The sequence below is a fragment of the Symphalangus syndactylus genome, chromosome 16, assembly GCF_028878055.3.
Source record: "Symphalangus syndactylus isolate Jambi chromosome 16, NHGRI_mSymSyn1-v2.1_pri, whole genome shotgun sequence".
NCBI classification, from domain to species: Eukaryota; Metazoa; Chordata; class Mammalia; order Primates; family Hylobatidae; genus Symphalangus; species Symphalangus syndactylus.
Genome location: NC_072438.2, coordinates 34684086 through 34708898, shown reverse-complemented (window position 1 = coordinate 34708898; position 24813 = coordinate 34684086). Strand labels below are relative to the sequence as shown.

General features: G+C 35.4%; 1 protein-coding gene across 3 annotated transcripts in view; it reads right to left on the bottom strand.

Annotated features, from left to right (window-relative positions):
- Positions 1-24813, bottom strand: part of STIM2 (stromal interaction molecule 2) — a 157306-nt gene that overhangs the window by 22545 nt on the left and 109948 nt on the right. For all 3 annotated transcript variants that reach the window (XM_063619749.1, XM_055245523.2, XM_055245524.2), the window contains exons 4-7: positions 9974-10085; positions 6163-6278; positions 3116-3293; positions 2411-2588 (exon numbers count right to left, since the gene is read on the bottom strand). In XM_063619749.1, the coding sequence (XP_063475819.1) occupies positions 2411-2588; positions 3116-3293; positions 6163-6278; positions 9974-10085 (584 nt within the window). The remainder of the gene's footprint in view (positions 1-2410; positions 2589-3115; positions 3294-6162; positions 6279-9973; positions 10086-24813) is intronic.

The window sequence follows — 24813 nt, the reverse complement described above, 5'->3', positions numbered from 1 at the left end:
CAGTAAGTAAAAATATGATGTCACAAAAACAGCCTAAACATCTGAAAACTTGGTTTTTAGACCCAAGTGTATTATTTATCATCTCTGTAACCTTCAGTAAGTTCCTAAGGCTTATTGTCTCACGTATAATAAGGGTATTATCACTTGCCCTGATTAAAGGCTTCCTGAGACTTTTTCTAAGAAACTAATTCGTGAAAACTACTTAAATCACACAAAATATAATAAAGCAGTACTATTAGTCACCCAAAGTCTCTGTTCTAGGAAAAATAACACTACATAAAAAACATACCAGATTTTCCTGACTTCTAAATTTATGTTGATTATTCTCCAAACAAAATACAGTAATTCCTTGAACTACGTGGAATTGTGGGTTATGTCATATTATACATCATTTCTCAGTTAAACTTATTTCTACAAGCAAAGCTTTTAATAGCAGTATAAGAAGACACAGACTTTGGAATATGACATGCAAAATCTTGCCTTTACCAGTTAATAGCTGTGTAACCCAAGGCAAATAACTTATCTGGCCTCTCTACACAGCTCTTTGTAAATGAAGATAATACCTATGTGTTGTGAGGATTAAAATTTATGAGCAAACCACTGGCAATGTGTGTAGCATACACTGCTGGCACACAGTAAGCCCTCAGAAAATTGTGTTTCTTATTAATGTAATCATGCCAGACAGTGTTCTTTTTAAAATACCAATTTCCTTCCTTTAAGCCACCTTTTATTGACCCAGGATCTAATGAGATTATTCATACCAATAATACCAATACATCATATTTTGGTAACTTCGGGGTCTACTGAGGTGTGCATGGTCTCTCTCCCAAAGCTTCAAGTTAGAATGTCCATAATTCTTGGGCCCTTTTTTTATATTGTCTCTTCTCCCTCACTGTGAGGCAGTCACCTGTGAAGTACTACCATCAGTTTATATCTCTGTAGAAGAATTCCAAACTACTGTTTTCTGATTCGCTCCTTTTTATGTACAAAGTTTAGAAAGACAGAAATATACCAGAACAAACCGAGAGTTGGACGTCTTGGTGGAAAAAGGCAGGGAGTTCTTACAGGAGTGCAAAGGGCATAGTACCCACTTCTCGGATACAGTATGATTTCGACTAGGCCTTTTTTGTCAACTCCCTGATTCTTTGCTACATTCTGTGCTGATATGGTTTGTTAGTTGAATGGGGCATGACTGTAAAATACATCTAAGAGTCCTTAGATGGAAGAGCTCCAAAAAACAGACATCTGGGGGTGTGAGAGAAGGAGTGGTTAACAGTTATAAAAAAGATGGCTGTGTTCAGTCAGACATATTCTCATAAAATGACAATCTTGAAGGAAACAGTAACGCACAGTGCATATTTTCTCATGAGTTGATCTTAAGTCCTTCATCACTTAATTTGCATTTCTTATTTAGCACTCTATTAAGAAGGAAGCAACAGCGCATAAAATGAAGTGGAGGCAGAACACCTAAGTTCTTGCCCCTGCTTTATAACTGAGTCACCTCTAATTTTGAGCAAGTTTTATGACCCTCATTTTGTTCTTCGGTTTCATTATCAGTAAAGAAATCATCAAAGTCAGAAGGAGGAGATGAGACCACAGAAGTAGAGGCTGGAACGATGCGCTTTGAAGACAGACGAAGGGGCCATGAGCTGAGAAACGTGGGTGGCCTTTACCAGTGGAGGAGGCAAGGAAAGGAAACATGTCCTCCCCTACGGCCTGCAGAGGGAACACAGTCCTGCAGGCTCGCCTCAACTCACTCTGACCTCCAGAACTTTACGATGATAAATTTCTGTTTATTTAAACCACTAAGTTTGTGTCTTTTTTTTTTTTTTTTTTTTACAGTGGGAACAGGAAACTAATGCATCTGTCTATAATTAAATTCTGCCAGCCCCTCACCTTCTCCAAAGGACTCTGTGCAATGCCTAAATGCCTATATTCTATCTTAAGTAACTGAACAGGAGAAACAGGTATTGGAGAGGAGCTTCAGAACTTTCAGCAGATTATGTTCTAAAACTATTTAACAGGATTGAAATGAATGTTTAATAGAAATCCTTTACCTTTGCAGAGAAGTTCAAAATTAGATATACTTTATCTTACTACATTATAGTCAGAAACTTAAACATATTACAGATGTTAAACAAACACCTTAAATTTACTCAAGACAATGAAGATGGCAAGGTAAGATTTCATGAATGAGTGAACATGATGGTAACTATCTTTCAGTTACTACTGTGTTATTTTGCTATATGAACTTCGATCAATGCTAACAACATAAACAAATGATTCTTTTATCAACTGAGGAACAGTACACAATGGAACTAAATGTAGGAAACTGAAGAAAAACAGGACCTGGCTCCTCAGAGTGGCAATGTTAATATCTTTACAAGTGATTTTTTTTTAATGTAAATACCTGTTCCAATTCCTGTTCTGCATACTGACGTCTACTCAATTCACATTCAGCTCCCTCCCTTAGCTCTCTCAGCCGACAAGCCTCCTCCTTTGCATAATTGATTTCATCCATCATTTTGCGCTCTAAATTTTGCTTTTCTACAGCAACATTTCTGTTTTCTTCCTGTGCCTTTTCAAGCCTTATAGAACAATAAAAATAAAAATTCCTCACAAAAATTTCCAGTTTTATTTTTTTTACAAAATAATGAATACTGTGTCAAGCAATTAAATACATATTTCAATCAGAAATCATAGCATTTTTCATTAGCCTTAAATTTGGTTAATAAAAATATCAGGCAACTTACTATACAGCTATTTTGGTTATCCTGGGCTCAAATGACAGGGAAAGCAGGGAAATACTCTTCCGCAAAAAGCTTTTCAAAAATTCCTAATTATTTAAATCAAGTTAAAAATAAAACTTAACTACACATCTAATTCCACTATATTTGACTTACCTCCACTGTTCTTCTACTCATTTATTCTCAAGTATACACACTTATAATAAATCTGTAATTATAAAAGTATACTTTTCTAAAAATGTGAAATCAAATATGCATATATTCCTGATGTGTATAATAACCTAAATGTGTTTAAGCATATGCCCATATTACTTTTTTTACAAATTGTATTTGCCTACATAAATGAGTTATGATTTTTCTGAACTTACCTCTCTTGTAAGTCCATTAGACTTTGCTCTGCAGTTTGTAAGCTCTCTAAATCTTTCATCATTTTTGCAACATGTTCTTTTGATGTCTTATTCTGCGTATAAGCAAACCAGCACCCTCCAACACCAATTACTATAGAAACTGTGAGGATAAAATCTTTCATCCAGTTATGAGGTGGGCCTATTAAGAGAATTACAGATGATTAAATTAATCTTTGAGTATGACAGTGCCTCAATACAAAAAGGCACTTTTTAAGTAGTATCTAAAACAAAACCAAAAATTGGAGATCTCTTTCCCATGCACAAGCTCTAGCCTTTTAAAATTCTTTCTTCAAATAATGACTGTGCTTCTTGTAACTCTTTGATATACCAGACTTATAGAAGGGCAGAGGCAAACCCATATAGACACACCATGCCCCTGCTGGTGGGAGAAGGAGTGGCCAAAGTCATGGGGACCCTTGAAAAAGCAACAGCACCTCCAATCATATGCTGCCAGAATGGTCTTCTGTGGGGTGAAGGGAGTCATCAAAAGTATCACCACCATCATCCCAACTCCCTTCCTTCAGTCAAGCCAGGCAGCTGTCACGTTTCTGTCACACTTACAAACCTGATCACTCACCAAAATGTATTTTCCCCAAGGAGGCAGCTATATAACTAATTAGGTTAGGTTAATCAGTGGTTCTCAAGGCTGGTGATAATTCCTCACCCACCCCTAGCAGACATTTGACAATTCTGGGTTGTCTCAACTTGGGGGAGTGGTTACTGGCACCTAGTGGGCAGACGCCAGAAGTATTGCTCAACACCCTACAGTGCGCAAGACAACCTCCTCCCTGTGTCCCCTCTGCTGAAAACAAAGACTTATCCAGGAACTATCCTCCAGCCCAAAGAGTGACTAGTGCTAAGGCTGATAAAGCCTGGGTTAAATAGGAATAACGATTATCCAATTTTAGGTGTCTATATGCCAGAGATATGGGGGTTACTGGCATGATGTTAACCCCCAGCCTTATGTCTGAAACAAAGAGTGAGGAGCCAGGGCCTACTGCCTTCAGTGATACAAAACACAGAAATCACTATTCAGATTTCTTGATTTAGCCCAGTCAGTACACACTAATTTTCACGGGGCTCTCTGGAACAGAGACACAATGATAGCTAATATATTATTTTAATGCTCCACAGAGATACAGCTCACAGTGAAAAACTGCCTAAATACCCAGGCCTCCAACAGAAACATATTTTGAAGTTTGGTGACAAAGAGTTCTACAGAAGTTCCTAGGCTGACAAGTCTGGGGTTTGGCTATGTTTGTGTAGTGTGATATGTAGCATGCCCTATGTCAGTGACTCTCAGTTCTCCATATTGCCAGAGTGTACACCCTCATCCTTCCACCTGTAGTGGAAGAAATGTACTGCTGAAAGCTACAATCTCAAAAGCATTTTTTATTTCTGCCTCACACTGAGATGTTCAATTCACGTTCTCCTTCAACTGTGAGCCCTATTCTCTGACCATAAATAACAATAAATAGATAAATAAGGTCCCACACTCAATAATAAGCACTACAGACTGGAAAAGATTTTTAAAAAAACTCCTTTAAAATGTATCTCTGTTCATTTGACAATGCTGGTTTTTAAAATAAATCTAACATAAGTGTTCTGACTACGGGGCACATTCACTCAATCATTCTAAGACAAACATATTTAAAATCATTAACTTTTTAATTGGTTTATTTAAATATTTGTTTACAATCTTTTTTAAGACTAGTTTGATTTCTTTTCAAATGACTTGGCAATATAATTTTGGGGGCTTAGAAAGGGGTTAGTTTCAAGATTAATAAAATATGAGTATTCCTGATCAAGTTGTAAATAGAAACAAATTCTATACTTTAATTCCTATTTTTACCAATCACTCACATGAGAAAAATTGGACAGAATCCCACAGAAGATAATCCCCCAATGGATTCAGTCTGGAAGTGAGGACAAGGAAAAGGTTGAAAAGGGCATCATCTCTATGGAACGCTCGGCATTTCAGCAGTGTTCTATTTCCTAGGGTTTGTAATTTCCACCAACAGTGCATTTCCACCAACTCTCATATGGGGAGTTCCAGCTGTTTCACCAGCTGCTCTTTTAGCCCAGGCCAAAAAAGAACCACCAGTAAAGTCATGAAATCTATTCAACCAATTCTAGTTACCCTTTTTTAGAAGGGCCATTCCCAAGATGGTATCATAGAAACCTGAAAATCTCCTAACTCCAAGAATACAGGCAGAATAAACATTAGTTTCCTACTTTATAACTTGTGGAAGCCACTTTTCTTGTATTAATTTTGTTATTCTTTTTTGACTAAAAAAAAAAAACATAATTCCTTTAAAAGGTGTACTTTTCAAACACTTTCTCCCAAAGCTTTCTGAAAAATTTGAAATTAAATAAAACAAACATATTAAACTTCTCTTCTGGGGAAAAAATATTCCTGTCAAAGTAAATAAATACAAGGTTTATTTTCTTTACAGATATTGCATAACACTTTCTCAAATGTTTCTCTTCAAAACAATCAAATAACATTTTCTACTTCTTGCTCCTGCCAGTAGAGTTTGTTAATTTACAAAGCTTCAAGTGAGTCTTTGCTTTCCATCTATATCTAAAAAACCCTTTTCTTGGTGTTTAGTGAAATTTTAGGCTCTACTGCTTCACGCCATCAAGATGGTTAGACTGTATTATTTTTTAAGAGATTCCTCAGTGAATATCCCATTACAGTAACATCAACATTAAAACTCCTCCAAAGATCCATAGTTTTAAATCTAAAAATCCTAAATTTACAGCTAAATATAGTTTTTTATATACAACTTCTTACATTAGTAACCAGCTTTGAAAATTTCACACTCATGTTTCAGTGACAGAAAATCCCATCCTATAAATCTTTTAAGATATTATTATACTTCTTTCACAGGTAATAGATGATTCTTCTTAGAGGCCTACTATCTTATTTTTCTCTTTCCTTAAATAACACAGAGATGATCAGGATATTCTTTTACATCATCCTCTGAGTGAGAGAGAATACTAACGTGTTAGAGGTCCAAACAAAACCACATCCAATGCCTTGAGCTGAAGCTTTTGTCTGTGACTCCGGTCACTGATTTTCAACTGGGAGATCATAAATGAAGGCTCGTGCACTGCTATCCTGTTTATTTGAAAAACACACACATATATATATATTAAATGAAAATATTTCTAGTATACAAATTTAAATATTTGAGCAACACATTTAATCCTTTACATATTACTGATGATCACTGTTGGAGCTCATCCATGTATGATTTAATAATTTGTTACATGTTTCAAAAACTTCTTCAGTGCAAACTTAGCTGTAGGAAGACTCCTGTATGTTAATAATTTAGTAGCTACATTGAAAAAGCTTTGGTTTTCTAAGGTTACTTTCTGTTATGACTTACTATAATTTAGAAATTTATAAAGTTGAAAAAAAATTTTTTTTTTTTTGAGACAGAGTCTCACTCTGTCACCCAGGCTGGAGTGCAGTGGTTCGATCTCAGCTCTCTGCAACCTCTGCCTCCCGGGTTCAAGCAATTCTCCTGCCTCAGCCTCCCGAGTAGCTGGGACTACGGGCACATGCCACCATGCCTGGGTAATTTTTTGTATTTTTAGTAGAGATGGGGTTTCACCATGGTGGCCAGGATGGTCTCGATCTCCTGACCTCATGATCCGCCTGCCTCGGCTTCCCAAAGTGCTGAGATTACAGGCATGAGCCACCATGCCCAGCCTAAAGTTGAAAATATTTTATAATCATTAATTACTTCTGTCATTTATTATCCTTTCACAAAGGATAATAAAACCATAAGTAACATCTACAGCAGACCTTAAAAAACAATTTAGTTTTCAATTTAGATCATACTGATTTTCTTTAAAAGTATCAAAAAATCTGTACCTTTAACATTCTCACGTTTAACTGTTTAAAAATTGAACAAAGTACACTGAAGTCACAAGTGGGAAATAAAAAGCCTTCATGGATTGAGGTAGGTAGGTAGAGGAATTTATATAAGAAGAAGTACTAAACCATTTTATTAGCTATGAAGAAAGCATGTAGGAGGCACAGGTAAAATAAGGAAATAAAATCACTTTAGTATGGACTGTAAATACAAGCAGCCCAGTATTCAACTAAGATTTCTTAACAACCAAGTATGATGCTAGTGAAGATTTCATTACACAAAGTCTAATAATAATAACAATGACAATAAATACAGGCAGATAATACATGCTGGGTCCTGTACCAATGACTTAATACTCAAGAAAACCTTATAATAGTATTTCCATTTTATAGGTGAAGATACTTGTGAGAGGTTGAGTAACTTGACTAAGGTTACATAATTAGTAATAGGTAAGGCAACGATTCAAACCCAAATATGTACGATTCCAAAGACTACTCTGAAACACTACATTTTGTATAGAAAGATATCAGTACTCTCTAAGTATGGAGAAATTACAGGAACTCCTATGAGGCATCTATAAAACCTTAAAGAGCGAAGAACTCTAACATTCCCTCTCTAAAATGCCTTCCTTTATCTTCTCCACAGGTACTTTCCTATAATGCTTCCCTTACACCTTTAACATGACACTTATCAAAATGCATGAAGGCAAAGACTATGTCTTATCTCCGTATCCCCAAAGCCTAATGTAGTACTTGCCAAAAGTAGAAGCTTGATAAATGTTTGTGTAATAGCTGAATGAACATATGTATGGATGGATGCATGAATAGCAAACTGTCAATAGACTAAGAAAGACAATGAGATGTAGTAAAAAATATATAACAAAATTTTATGCAAGATTCAATATGAGTCCAGAGATAAAAATGATTCCACCTGAGTGGGTAAGGGTGTCAGGGAAGGCCACATAGGCCTGAAAGAAATGAGGTGGTATGTGTCAGGTGAAGAGAGCCTTAGTATAATGTTTGGTAGTAAGAATTACAGAGTATAGAAAACACAGTGAAAGGTTTAAGATAACCACTACAGCCAACAGAAAACATAGTTTTGGCTACCTTTAGTAGATGTAAAGGGTTTTAATGTCACAGAAAAGAAACATCATAATGGACTGTTGTAGGCCAACCATCTAGAATATGTAATACATTTTCTTATACATTCTTGTAACTAGCTCTTATGTCTACAGATACCATATAAAGAGCTCTGGAACTTTACATAATAATTGAAATTAATTGATATTGCCCCTTTAAGTTGACTCATCTAATTTCCATTACTATATAACAGGGGCTTAGGGAAGAGTTTACTGTTTTCCTTTCTCCTCCACTAAAAAAGATTCCAATGGGCTGACCTGAAAACTGAACTTATAATGTTTTTCTATAGTAACATGTTCACTATTTAAGGAGCTGATCTTGACAAGTGTGTGATGTCACAATTTTACCAGAATTGGAAGCATCTCTGATCATCTTTACTTAACCAAAAGAAATGAGTAGCTATAACACCGATTGTCAAAACACAGATTAGCCTATTTTATTTCATGTTGTTGTCATATAAAGAAGTTTCTCAAAAGGCAACAAGAAAATTCCTATTGTTCCTCATACCCAGGGCAACATATATAAATTAAAAAATTCTAATCTCATTTTAATGTTCGACTCTGTTTTAATATAAGAACTTGTTTTAATTAAAATAACTGTATTTTATTTGATTTTTGTCTTCTTTCGAGCATCTAGTTGTACCATGAACATAAAAGATATTCAGTAAGTACTTATCGAATTGACTCTTATCCCCATAATTTCATCATTCTAGTCATATGTATAATAAAATCAGAAAACTAATGTTGATGTTCAGAATACATTTAAGAGAGATTTGAAAACTTTCAACTTGATCCCAAATACAAACCTCAAAGCAACAATGGATACTTATCTAAATAGGGCATGTAAGGAAGCTGACTAGGGACACAATGTATATATTTCATTACATATAATGATTAGATTGTAGTAACTGATTAGAATCTTTTTTCATGTAGGAAATCATCCAGGGAAAAATAAAACTTAAGAAGCAATCTTGTAAGAGTAAAAAATTCTGGTAAAATCATTGCAAATTTTGACATTTAAATCCTTCAAGATTATTAAGTTAATTAATTAGAAACTATAATTTCTAAATTATATCATTTGGTATTTGCAAATGATACAATTTATATATAATTTAGAAAATAAAATTTAGAAAACTGGATTCAGACATCTAAGGGATAAATTGGCAACCTGGACTTTGCTATCAAATCTATCTGGGTTTAAATGCTGCCTTGGGCGAAATGTTTAACTTGTCTCTGACTTGGTTTTTTTAACCTCTAAAATGGGAAAGACAATATATACCTCATTTTAACCATGAGGGTTAAATGAGATAATATAAAATACTTGCATGTAGCATACATTTTTAAATGGTTGCTATTTTTTATTAATTTCATTTTTAAAATTCAGGTATAACGTATAGACACCATATTTCGATGGTTATTGTCATTTAAAATGTCACAAGAAAGAGATGCACATTAATCCATTCAAGTAGATGTGTTCATAAAAATGAATCAGTATTAAATAAAAATGTTTTTCTTAGTCAAAAGTTGACCCTTGATGTTATTTACAAATGATATAGTTGACCCATCTTCTGAAACTCAAAATCATGTTCCTTGGAAGTAATTTTTCCAAGAGCCTGATTATTTAGACAAGAAAAATTGATTAAAACTTGAAAATGCATAATTTAGAAAGACTAAAGAATGGATACATTTATATTTCCTTTGTGCCCTCAGCCACGGAAGTAATTTGTAGATTCAGTATGGGAAAACATATAATTCTCCCTCAATGGAAAATACATTTGCATAACAAAGACTCACCTGGGAAGCGTCGTTCCTTTGACATTGTTGTCTCTAAAATTCTTCTCATATTGGGGTAGTTCAACAAACTCTATCAACCACTGAAGAGTGTCTTCAAGGGTCCAATTATGAACTGCAGGAGATAAAAGGGGAATGCGTATTTTAAACACACCTGCTTTCAGAAATACATATTCTATAATTTCAGAGAATATAAAGATGTTAGATTGCATTTTCAATTTAATCAACATTAAGTACTACAACTGTATCTAGCACTCTACGAGAAGAAGAAAGCCTTACAATCAAAAACAGAAGTGATAGATAAAAGCAATTAGGACAAAGATTAGCACGATTAATTCTAAAACAAACACCTATACAAAGTTTGTAAGAATGAAATAATCTATCATTCCTCTGGTTGTAGAAAAATTACCAGATACATACTTGTTCATTCTTTCATCTAGCCATCCACCCATATAGTACTGTAATACTGAAAACATTCTGAATACCAGATTCCATTCTAAGCACGGGGCATATGGCAGTGAATAAAACGGATAAAGTCTTTGTATGGAACTTAAATTCCTTTGGGTTTGGGGAGGGGCACTTTAGGAAAGAAGGAAGAAGAGGAAGGGAAATTTCGGATAGTGATTAACTTAAGAAAAGCAGGAAAGATGTCACAGGGTAAGCCTCTCTAAGGAGTTGACATCTGAGACCTAAAAATTGCAAGGAGCCACACTGTGAAGATATGGGTGAAAAATATCCCAAAGAGAGGAAAAGGCTAGTAAAAAAAAAAAGCCTTCAGATGGAATGAACTAGCAGTGTTTGAGAGACTGGCAGAAAGTCAGAGAGGAGCTAGGTCATGAAAGGCTTTCAAGAACTCTGGATAGTTTTCTAATTTCAATAAAAAGAAGGGGAATAATCTTTTTTTAGAATATTGTTCTTCAATGTGGAGAATAGATTGTTCACAATAAGACTAAAAATGGTCCAGTCTTATCATGAAATGCGGAGAAATAAGAAGACCATTCCTTACAAAATTGCCTAGACAGGAAAGAGTTACCGTCTTAGGACTATGATAGTAGTAGATAAGATGACAACAAGGAGTCAGATTCAGGATATATTCTGGGGATAATGCTATTAAGATGTGCTGATGAAATGGACAGGGGCTGGTAGCTAAACAAAAGTCAAACGTACAGAGGGTGCTACCATCAACTGAGATAGAAAAGAATGGGGAGGAAAAGATTGGGGAAACGAGCAGGGGCTGGTGATAGAGATCAAAAGTTGTTTTAAGACACGTTGTGTTTGAAGTATGCATTTGACATTTAAGTGTAGATAATAGAGTAGCAGTCAGATCTGCAAGTCTGGAGCTTAGCAAAAAGTGAGGTTAGGAACAGAGGTATTGGTGGGAAGTCATCAACATACAGATGATCTTTAGACTAAATGACATCAACCAGAAAAGACAGCTATTAATAGATTCTAGAAGATTGGACCTAAATCAACAATAAAACAACTAGCATCTCTTCTCCTGGATATTTATTTTAAATTAAGTCCTTTGTATGCACTTTCTTAGGTCTTAAAAAAAACTTATGAGATTCTAACATAATTATCTTTATTTTGGAAGTTAAAAACTAAAAAGCTAATGGAACCAACAAAGTAAGCAGCAGGACTGGATTTGAACTCAGGCAAACTGTCCACAGAACAAAACTTTATACTACTCTAAAAGTAGTAATACTAAATAACAGCAAAGATATAAACAAGCAGTTGAGCACTGGATGCAGTTCAGAGGTTTCTGCTTATGAAGAGTAATGATGAGTTTATGCAAAGGGAAGGATTAAGTGTGCTTAAAAATGAATAGTTCTATACTGTCTGCATTTAATTTCAGGGTTTGGGAAAACACGATGCTTATAGACTACAGAAGAGATCAAGGGAGAGTGAAGAAAACGTGAGCAATAAAAGCAGATCTGGGAATCCATCTGTATATAAATAAATCTGAAAAAATCTTTCTGATAAGCTACATAAAAATATGAATTCATACTTGCAAGCAAAGCTAGGTTTCCATCAATCTGCCTTTTTTATTAAGTGTTCTTTAGAGAAAAAACTTATATAAACCACAAACAAAAACCAAAAACATTTAAAACTAGATGTGGTAACTGATGGTTTTATACTGAAACAAAGCCTTGACTGTTCTCCCCTTCATGTGTTCCTACCATAAAACCTGGACATGGGCCTGAGGCTGCTGTATCCATTTAACCAAGTAACAGGATGTCAGCTGAAGGTTCAGGCCCTGGGTGTTTTCCACTGAATTTAGTGCATTGAAAGTAGACTTTTTACTCTTAAGTTTCTTCCTATTCAAGATGAACTGCATTGAGAATTGCCCTGTCCTGACTGCCAAGAAACTCATGGTGCAGCTGCACCTCACACACCCACACAAAATCCCCAGCCAAGAAAACAAGATAAGATTCTCTCTTTCTATGACTGTTCAACAGTGAAAATTCCTGATCTAAACACTTCAGCACATCAAAGTCATCCCACAATTTCCAGTAAGTCAGTATAGAAATGAAGAAAAATCAAATGAAAAAGAACATATTAAAACTGCCCAAATCTTAGTAATACTTAGCAAATTGAAAATTGCAGTGGTCTTGACAACGAATCTTTAAAACAACATTCTAACAGAACCGTTTATTTTGGGGGGAGATTCACTTCTCCTTTTGCCGTGGTTTCCTTGGTGATACTTAGTAAACACCTTCACTTCTCTTCTCATGACCAGGACTTGCATTTTACATTAGCTTTCTCTGTTCCAAATACTCTAGTTGTCTTTCAATTCTTAAGACAGATCATACTATGTCCTTCTTCAGGGCCTCTGTACGTGCTGTTTGCTGAGTATAAGCTCCTTTTCGCTATCCCTCCACCTTTTTGTTTCATTAAACGTTCGTATCTCAGCTAAAACTTTAATTCTTCAAGTGAACCTTTCTGAACATTACTATATAAGCTTTTTTTTTTCTTTTTTTGTAGAGATAGGGTCTTGCTATGTTGCATAGGCTGATCTCTTGAACTCCTCGGCCTCTCAAAGTGCTGAGATTACAGGTATGAGCCACCACACCCGGCCCCTGATTACTAATCCCTTAGTAGCTTTTATGCATAGCATTTAAATAACTATAACTACTTATTTGTATGATTATTACTTCAACAACTGTTTATCTCAATAAAGTATAAGTCTTCTGCTCATCACTCTAACCCTAGCACTTGGTATAAAGGCACTCAACAAATTATTTGTGGGATGCTGTTGAATGAAGTAGAACATGTTTAATTAATAAGTCTAATGAAAATCTATTTTTACATTTTAGTGGTGAGACAAACAGAAACAGGGATTTGTATGTATAAGAAATCTTTTTTTAACATTTTCTAAATTTCAATAGCTTTTGGGGTACAAGTGATTTTTGGTTACATAAGAAATTCTTGATGGTAAAAGAATTACTCATTTAAGAATTACCTGGTTCCTTATTACCTGCCTCTCACTGGTCTTTTATACATGCTGCTGTTAAACAACACTTCCATCAGAGGGCAAGGAGAGAGAGATACACCATTCCTTTTAAGGTATCTTTCCCAATCTGCAGAGCTACAGAAATGCCAACTTCTAAAATGTTAACTTATATTGTTTCTGCTTGAAATTGTGGCCAGTGCTATAGGTCAGTGTCTCAAAGCGATTTTTGGTAATTTATTCTAAGACTAATGAAAAGAACTCTGGAATGGAAACAGACCTGATTTTACTCCCAGTTGTGCCACTGATTCAGGATAATATCATAGCCACATTATTTAACTACAGCTCAGATTCTCTTTTTTAAATTGATGTTATACATATTTTGGGAGTACATATGGTATTTTGATACACGTATACAATGTGTGATGATCAAATCAGGGTAACTGAGCTATCCATCACCTCAAACATTTATCTTTTCTCTATCTTGGGACCATTATAATTATCTTCCAGCTATTTGGAAATACACAATAAATTACTGTTAACTTTAATTTCCCTACGTTAGTATCAAATACTAGAACTTATTATTCCTTCTACCTAACTGCATTTTTGTACCTATTAACCAACTTCTCTTCATTCCCCTCTTTGCTTCCCAGTCTCTGGTAACCACCATTCTACTCTCTACTTCCATAAAATCCACTTTTTTAGCTCCTACATCTGAGTGAGAACATGTGATACTTGTCTTTCTGTGCCTGATTTATTTCACTTACCATAATGATCTTCAGTTCCATTTTGCTGTAAATAACGGGATTTTATTCTCTTTTATGGCTGAATAATATTCCATTGTGTATATGCACCACATTTTCTTTATCCACCCACCTGATGATGGACACTTAGGTTGATTCCACATCTTGCCTATTGTGAATAGTGCTTGCCAATTGTGAATAGTGCTGCAGTAAACATCAGAGCGCAGGTATCATTTGGAACAATGATTTCCTTTCTTTTAGACGTATATTCAGCAGTGAAACTGCTGAATCATATGCTAGCTCTATTTTTAGTTTTTTTGAGAAACCTCCATACTGTTTTCCTTAATAACTGTACTATTTTACATTCCCACAAATAGTATATAAGAGTTCCCCTTTCTCCCCACCTTCGATAGCATTTGTAAAATTTTGTCTTTTTGATAACAGCCATTCAAACTGGGGTGTGATGATATCTCACTGTAGTTTGGATTTGCATTTCCCTGATGATTAGTGATGCTGAACATTTTTTCGTATACCTGTGCGCCACTGGTATGTCTTTATGCCTACTCAGGTCTTTTGCCCATTTTTTATACAGATTATTTGTTTTTCTGCTATTGAGCTGTTTTAGTTCCTTATATATTCTGGTTATTAATCTCTTGTCAGAAGGATAGTTTGCAAATTTTCTCCCATCCCACAGGTTGTCTCTTCACTTTGTTCATTGTTTCCTTTGCCATGCAGAAGCTTTTTAGCTTGATACAATCCCATTCGTCTGTTTTTGCTTTTGTTGCCTATGCTTTTGAGGTCTTAACCCAAAATGCTTCTTGTCCAGACTAATGTCCTGAAGCCTTTCCTCAATGTTTTCTAATAGTTTCAGATCTTACATTTAAGTCTTTAATCCATTTTTAGTTGATTTTTGCATATGGTAGAGATCTAGATTCATTCTTCTGTACAGAGATATCCAGTTTTCCTAGCACCATTTATTAAAGAGACCATTCTTTCCCCAATGTACATTTTGGGTGCCTTTGTTGGGAATGAGTTGGCTGAAAGTGTATGTATTTATTTCTAGGTTCTCTATTCTGTTTCACTGGTATATGTGTCTGTTTTTATGCCAGTACCATGATGTTTTGGTTATTATAGCTTTGTAATATTATTTGAATTCAGGTAGTGTGATGCCTCCAGCTTTGTTCTTTTTGCTCAAGGTTGCTATAGATATTCATGGTCTTTTGTGGTTCCATACAAATTTTAGGATTTTTTTTCTATTTTTGTGAAGGATATAATTGGTATTTTGATAGGGACTGCATTAAATCTGTAGATCGCTTTAGGTAGTAAAGACATTTTAACAAGATGAATTCTTCCAATCCATAAGCATGTCTTTCCTTTTTTGTGAATCCTCTTCAATTTCTTTAATCAGTGTTTTATAATATTCTTTGTAGAGATTTTTCACTTCCTTGGTTAAATTCATTTCTAGGTATATTTTTTGGTACCTATTATAAAGAAGATTGCTTTCTTGATTTCTTTTTCAGAGAGATTGCTGCTAATGTATAGAGATGCTACTGATTTTTGTAGGTTGATTTTGTATCCTGCAACTTTACTAAATTCATTTATCAGTTCTAAGAGTTTTCTGGTGAAGTCTAGGTTTTTCTAAATATAAGATCATGTCCTCTTCAACCAAGGATAATATGACTTCTTCCTTTTCAATTTGAATGCCTTTTATTTATTTCTTTTGCTTAATTATTCTGGCTAGGATTTCTGGTATTACGCTGAATAAAAATGGTGAAAGTGGGCATCCTTGTCTTATTTCAGATCTTAGTGGAAAGGCTTTCAATTTTTCCCCATTCGGCACAAAACACACAGCTTTTGGGCTTGTCATATATGGCCTTCATTGTGTTGAGGTATGCTCCTTATATACCCAGTTTGTTGAAGGTTTTTATCATGAAGGGATGCTGAATTTATTAAATGCTTTTTAGCATCTATTAAAAAGATCATATGGTTTTTGACCTTGATTCTATTGATGTGAGGTAGCGCATTTATTGATTTGTGTGTTGAACAGTACTTGCATCTTAACATGCAAAATAATAAAATTGATCTAGAACACCTTTAAAATTCATTTAAACTGGGCTGTGTGTGGTGGCTCATGTCTGTGATCCTAGCACTTTGGGAGACCAGGGTGGGTGGATCATTTGAGGTCAGGAGTTCGAGACCAGCCTGGCCAACATGGCAAAACCCTGTCTCTACTATAAATACAAAAATTAGCCAGGCATGGTGGTACACGCCTGTAATCCCAACTATTTGGGAGGCTGAGGCAGGAGAATCTCTTGAACCCAGGAGACAGAGGTTGCAGTGAGCCAAGACTGCGCTACTGTACCCCAGCCTGGGAGACAGAGTGAGACTCCATCCCCCACTCCTAAGAAAAATTTCATTTAAACTGTTTCTATGATTCCATTATAATAAACAAGAGTTGGTATTTATTAATGAAACATTGCTAAAGTGTTAGCCTAGAATAGTAGATTACAGAATACTGAGAGGGAAAGAATGGCCCTAAGAACTTTCAGGATAGCCATGAAAACTGCTAACATTTATTAAGTGTTCATTAAATACCAGGAGATTTGCAAACATTATTTCAAATGATCATTGCAATAAGCCTTTTAAGTAGATACTTTTATCATCATATTGAGTCTAAAAGTGTATGGAGGCGAGGTTCTTAATTAGGTATAAAAGATTCGTAAATGGTCAAACCAAGTTACAGACCAAACCCGTTTCTACAGTTATTAAACACTGTGCAGTAACACTGCATCTTTAAAATAAGCTAAGTGGTTCTAATAATCAGATTAGGTACCACAGATAGTTTATGGTCTAGTCGTACTTGCAGCCATACTTGCAGCTTTCTGTACAATGTTCCCCCAGGCCCCACTGCCTCTCCTTCAATGTGGAATGTTTTTCCTTTCTTCCTTCTTTGCCAGGCTCGCTCTTCTTTAAGACTCAGATAAGAAACACCCTCCTTCATGAAGTTTTCTCTATCCGCTCATTTCCAGATTAGAGTTGCTCTTCTTTGTGCTCCTTGGTCACCTATACTTATATCTGCCATAGGATTTATATCATAACGTAATTGTCCATGTTCATCTTATCCTCTGGATGATGAGTTCTTAGAGGGCAGAAACTTGTTATTTTACCTAACACAGTCATGATTAACGCACACAAAAATGCCACATTCCTTTGGGACTATGGGGCTTTATATTTTACTATACATTTTTACATACATTCTCATTTAATCCCCAACAACTACCTTTGAAAGATATCAGTTATCTCCACATTCTATACAAACAATCTAGGCCAAGAGAGGCCAAGTGATCACACACGGTCACACATAATAACTGAGAGAGCTAGAACTGAACTCTAACCTTCTGACTGTAAGTCCACTACTACTATAGATAGCTGATTTAGAACAGCTCACTGTTTAAAATTTGAAACATATTTTCTGTTAGAAACAAATCTTTCAGACACATAGTACTAACAGTAATGCCAAAGTTAAATGTTACATATGAGCAATCTGCCACAGGCAATTACATTAATGGACTCAGGATTCTCCTAGAGACATCAAGTATACATTGGGGCCTACTAAAGCACTGGAGGGAGTAACAGAAAAGCTCAATGGAGCTATGTCTTCATCATGGAGGTGTATCCTACAATTTGGAAGAGAGGCTCTAACAGCCTGAAAGACAAGATTTCAAACAGCCAGGAGATTCAGAACTGCAGCACGGCTCTGGAACAAAGGAGATGGTGGGGGATGGGAGAGTGGGGACAGGATGGTATGTGGAACCAAAATTCCAGGAGATGAGAGGGTATGGAGAGGTAGAATATGGGGAAGGGCAGGACTATACATTTGTGGATTTTCACAGGAAAAGAGGGTTCTCCTTTTCATTACTCCTCACCCATGCTGCTATCAAAAGGGCAACTTCTACAACAGAGAATGAAGTTCCTGATTCTGCACCCAAACAGTTTCCCTTTCTTCTCCCCATCTATTTGTTACTTTCGGTCCCACCACCATGTCACTATTTTGGACCAGCACTTAAAAAGGGATGAAAACTGTGCCTAAGAGCAGAAAGCTTTTTGACAGCAGCGGGGTCCTAATCACAGGGAGAATGAAGAGATTGTAAGGGGTGAAAATAGCCACCAATAGAGAAGAACAGCAACTGGCTGTGGCCACCCAGCTGAAGCAGCCTTCCAAAAAAGACACGAGTCATGCATAGGTACATCCCAGTTGTACAACTAGGTTTAAGTGAATGAAATACTCTAGCTGAAAGCAATCTCTTCCTCCCCTGAACTTCCATACTGCTTAACTATTTCTACCAAATGGCACATCATATGGGCTGCCTTACTTTGTAACTGTTTGCTTATATCTTACGTTCCTACTATATTGCAAGCTGCTATAAGACAAGGACTGCAGAAAACACATCAAGTTGCCATTTAAGTATTAGCTGAATGTATAACTGAATTTTTGTCTTCCTTAAATAAAAGAACCTGTTTTGTTTTGTTTTGTTTTGTTTTTATCAATTTGCTATCCCATAGTTGTGTGAAAGATAAACAATACTGTCTGCCTGATATCTCACTTTAAAGCAGCACTGGTGAATCCTTGGCTCCAGAACAGAACCAAAGAGACTTATAACGTAGTGGAGGTAGCAATTTAAAGTTGTGTGGTCGACAGTGGTATCAGAAGAGAATTTGTGTGCCTTGCTTTAAGCAAACCTGATATAAACAAATCAGTATAAAAGATGAATTTTAAAAGATTAAAATATATGTATTTACTTGTTCCTTTCATCTGTAAAAGGCAATCTTATAAAACCAATGAACCCAAAGCACTTAGCCATATGCCTGTATTATGTTACAAGCCTAAAAACACAAAACAGCCTTCTAGTGAAGTACTACCATATAACTTTTCATTTGTTATACTTAATATAAGTATATACTATCCAAAATATCTTTAAAGATGATCTGTGAAATCACCTAAATACTGTGGGGGAAAACTTAACTTCTAATAATAAAGTATTTTTGTATATGTAGAGACATGTTAATAATAGTAGTACCAAACATTTTGTGAGCACTTGGCAATTTCCAGAAACTGTGCTACATGCTTTACATGCATCATCTCATAAAACTCAAAAACCCTATGAAGTAGGTATCAGATGTAATATTATAATCCTTGGCTTATAGATTAGGAAGCTGAAGCTCAGAATTTAAGCCCCTTGCTCAAATTCACACACCAAGTAAGTAGTGGAAACAGGATTTAGAACTACGCCCACTGAGTTCAAAGGCCAACTCTTAACCATCTCCTTCGTTCTGAGGAAACCTCAAACCTCAAGATACAGCCGAATTCACCATCAGCTGTGGCAGACCTTGGATATAACAAAGATGCACATTACATGTATTCTGCTTTTTATTTTTTAATAGCTTTCATACTACTTTTTAAAAACTGCTATGTCCTAAATTTATGATTTTAAAAACATTTGTAAAGTCTTTCTCAATGTTAAGAAAGCAACTGGCTTGTTAAGAATTTTTTTAATTAAAAAAAGGCAACTGGCATAAAAGTTTCTTTGGGAAAATTAATGTATTTTAGGGAAATCAACTTCTGATATCCTGAGACGGGAGAGTAGAGTTAAAAACAGTACAGACTGTTACAAACAGTATGTGTTACAAACATACACTGCCTTCTCTTAAAGCATGAAAACATCTTTATATCTACCAAAAGGTTTGGCAAGGGGGTCAGGAAGAAGAAAGACTAAACATTATTAATAAAAGTAACTATATTTAAAGTTGGCTATAGGAAATGTTGAAAGAAGCTAAAAACTTATTAGCAGTTTGAAAAATATTCGTGTTATTGCAATGTTTATATAAAATACCATATTCTAAAACAACACAGGTGTACACCAGTATTCACTACTTTTAAATCCAATTTCAATTGAGTGTTACAAGTTACAAAAATCTCAGTTTCTCTTTACACTGATACACATAATTTATCACAGGAAAACTGAATTAACCTACGGTTCAATATTGCAGGGATTTAAAAATTAGATTTTTTAAACTAATATAAAAGAAAGAAAATGAAAACTTTTAAAATCTAAAAGTTGAATAAGTTTCAGGCCTTTCACATTTCATCCTAACTCAGTTGGTTTTATAGACTTCCTGGGGTCACTTCTGAACGAGACTTTAGATGCTCAGCTGCTCAGCACAGTCAAGACAGGCTTATGTTTAGAACAGTGCCAGAATGTCAGCTCATTTGCACAGTGGTCAGCAGGGCATGTCTTTGTAACATGGAATAAATTCCTGCAACATGCTATATTTGGATACCTAAAGCCACACCCTGAACTTGAGTTCAGATATTAGTAACTGGACCAAAGAGAAATACACACTTTTGCTCATGAGCTCCTGTTCTTTAATTATGCAAGAATTACATGTAATTTTTAGAGACACTAGGTAAATGCTGGCAAATGTTTGAACATTCAGAACTTAAAAATTACCAAGGGGTTTTGTTCCCAACAGTGGTACAGGGGACACTGAGGGAAGGCTTTATTACCTTTCCTATTAGAAACTCCAATCTTATTATCAGTGAAACTAAGTGTACTATCAATACCTAGTTCTATGAAGATGGTGAGAAATAACAAAGGTACATCTTAAAATTAGAAATTGAAGGCTGTGTGCAAGTGGCTCACACCTGTAATCCCAGCACTTTGGGAGCCAGAGGCGGGCAGATCACTTGAGGCCAGGAGTTCGAGACCAGCCTGGCCAATATGGCGAAACCTTATCTCTACTAAAAATACAAAACAAAATTAGCCAGCTGTGGTGGCATGCACCTGTAATCCCAGCTACTCAGGAGGCTGAAGCAGGAGAATCACTTAAGCCTGGGATGTGGAGGTTGCAGTGAGCCGAGATCGCGCTACTGCACTCCAGCCTGGGCAACAGAGTGAGTGAGACTCCATCTCCAAAAAAAATAAAAAAATTGGAGAAATAGTGGGTCCCAAAATCGTATGGCTGTTCTGCAGACAGTGTTTCTTGTTCATTCTATATCCCCAACATGTTATACAACGCCAAAAATACAGCAGGCACTTAAACATGGAATGGCAGGTACATAGTTGGAACTCAATTAGTATTTATTGGACGAGTGAATGGATGACAAAATGATTCTGTTAACCAAGACTGCCAAGGAAAATGTCACTTTCATTGATTCTTTTTAGAATCATTTCTAGATAAAACAACAAACTTTCAAAAGTGTGACTAAGCTTCATAAAACAAAGAGGGTGCTATTTTCCAAATAATGACAATAAAGAAACATTTCAATTATAGTTTTTCAATTATAGCTTTACAACTGTTTGCTTTAATTTTCTGCTATTAACTCTTTTTTCTCTTAGAATTTGAAAGTTTCTTCAAAAGATTTTCTGTACGCAACTTGGAATTCCTTCATCCAGCAAATATTTACTGACTGCACAGTAATTACTTTGGGCACTGGATTAAATAAATAAAACATTAGAGTCAAGGAATTATTACCAAGACTACCAGAAAGCATGATGTAACAAATGTGTTAACTTTTAGAGGGAGTTTAACAAAAAATGAATACAAAAGCCTAGTTAATAAATACCTTCTTTATTATATCAAAGGCCAGCTAAAAATTGAGCTTTCGCTGCTAGTTGCCAAGCAATTTCCAGGTAAGAAGACACAATACATTCAAAACTTGTAAACTGTGGTTTCTTCAATAATAGAAAAATTAGCCAATTCCAATGGTAGAAATATTTTCAAGGCAACTGTGCTCAGAAATTTGTTTGATCTTCAATTACATATGATTTTTTCCTAGTGCATTTAGCATTTAAACACCTAATAATTCACAAATATTATTAGCTACATTTACCTAGTATATAACATTTTCCAACTTGGGCTTCAGCTGGTATACATAGCAGTGGTTTAACTAATACTATTAGTGGCAAAAATAACTTTTAGGAAAGTTTGTTTAATTGTAGTACTGACACAATGGTTAAGGGATTAAATTACTAAATAGGCTCCCCATTCATAGGGGACCTTTGTCGACAGCCAGAGAATCATATGAGAAAGGCAAAATGTGAATAATGTGCTTCAGTAATCAAAATAAACTCACAAAGATTGATTCATTTACACCAAGTTACTGGATAGTGTTCATTCTGATTTTTCTCCCAAGTTTTTTTTCAATTTTCAAATTCATTTTAGTGTCTTTCAATTGCCCAGAAGTCATCTGGTCCCACATGGGGATGAGACAGGCTAATAGTAGCTAGTATCTCTATAATGCGGACAATACGGTGGCAGCCTTGTGAAGGCCGAGGCCCACATAAGGCAGGCCCCTGAACGAGGTAGCAGCCCGTGGGGTCAGGACCCTGCCTATGTACAGAGGGACTGAGCAACTAAGTAAACATATTGAGATAACAGAGCCAAGCTTTCACTGTCAGTGAAGGGAAGTACAAATAGAAAAAGGAGTTAAGCTAGAATTAACCCAAAGTGTTGGACTAAAATTGGAGTTTATCAGGTATCAGTGTGAATTCATGATTTTCAGTATAAAAAAGAAATATAAGGTGTGTGCATGTTTCTTAACTCTGTCCACTGAGGTCTGGGAACAACAATATCTCAGCAGCAATGAACATACCTAGTGCCCAAATCTTGGTTTCTAAATAGCACTTTAGCTAAAAATAACCAGGGTTCCTTGGAGAAATGGCTGTTTCCAGGATTGAGGTTAAGAAATAACACAATGAGCCTGGATACCTTTTTGTGCCAATAAGTAGGGAAAAGCTCAAAAAATGACGGATATCAAGGATATATAAAAGAATAAAGGATATCCTTAATCCTTAAAAAAGGATATAGAAGAATATAGAAGCCAGTTAGAAAGGATATAAAAAGACATAGAAGCCAGTTAGAAGGGCCTCCCATTAACTAAATTTGGGACAATTTGAGCATCAAAATCATAATAGTAACAAACTCAAAACTAACTGAATAAAATAGGATATAAATAAATAAATGCAGAAGATCAATCTTCAAAGCATTCATAAGTTTTTGAGAATCAGTCTTTCTCCAATTCCTAGTTTCAAAATATGTCTGTTATCTCCCACCATCTTCACGGACAAGATGTTGATATACACTCTGTTTAAATCTCTTCCTCATAGTAGAACGCCAAATAAATAATAAGTAGAAGAAATGATGGAATTCAAAAAGTTACCACTTAGCAACCATGTGAGCAATAATTAAGTCAGGCAAAAAGCATTTATAGATGCTAGAACTAAAAAGTGAAATGAGGAATGTGATTTTAAATAGTCCTCAAGTATCTCTCCACCAAAAAAAAGAAAAAGTATTAATTACACATTTGTTGGGTGTGGGGGAAATGCCTTTAGTTGCGAAAACACAGCAGACACTATATTCATCAAATGACAAAGATAACACCATTGGTAATAAGGCAAATGATACCAAGTGCCACCCAAAATGATATAATAAAAAGAATCACTCCTCTGATAGTCCAGCCCAAAATGCATAACCTGGGTCTAACAATGCAAAAATATCAAACAAATCCTAATTTAGTTATTTACTACAAAAGTGACGTTTTTGAAGATTCCTGGCCAACGTCGTGAAAGTCCAGGCAGTATTATGGAATTTTTCCATACTGAAGACGACTAGAGAGACAGGACAACTGGGTACAATGCATTATCCTGCATCCTTTGGCTATAAAAGGCCATTATTAGGGAAAATGGTGGCATTGGAAGGGGAGGAGAGGATATCTAGACACAAGTGTATATGGGAGTTCTTTGCTCTGGTCCTGCAACTTTTCTCTATATTCGAAATCACTTTCAATTAAGAAATTAAAATTTAAAAAAGAAATCTTTTAGTTCTTCTTCAATTATGCAGGTAGAGAATTCTACTAATTGCGAGCTTCTCCATTACTTTGTAGCTTGTGATTTTTCTCCAAGAAAGTATGGTAGCCTTTTAACAATATTAATAACAGCAAACATTAGGCTTTATTAGCTATCAAATACTGTTCTAAACTCTATATACTTGTTGACTCATTTAATCCTCAGCACAACCCTCTAAGATGGGGGGTGGGTACTTATTAGCAAGATTTCACAAATAGGGAAAGTCAGGGACAGAGAGATCAAGTTATTTGTCCGATGTCACAAATCTAGTAAGTGTTATGTAGAGACTTGAATACAGGCAGTTAAGCTCTGTGTTCTTACTCACTTTTGGATTTTGTCTATCTGGGAAAGAATAGCTGTACCTTGGGGTTTCTATAGGTATGAGTATTTAAGAAGCCTCAGAGAATCCCTAAGTTTACTTGTTGCTGGATAGTTCAAACATCTTTTCGTGCCAGAAAGTAAGGAAGGGCTCCTTATGCACAATATTAGAAGTAAAGCTTCTAATATGTAATCTCGTCAACCCACAATATTGAAAAAGCTTCTAATATGGATTTAAGATGTTTATCTAGCAGAAAAAATAATAAAGCACTATAAAAATATTTATGATACCTTTTGAAAACTAGCCTTTAAAGGAAAACTGATTCCTTTCTTGACTCTGTTTGCATTTGGAAATAATCTGAAATTTTAGTAGTCTTTTTAGAAACACAGTGATTACATTAGTTTAAATTACTAAAACACTTAAAC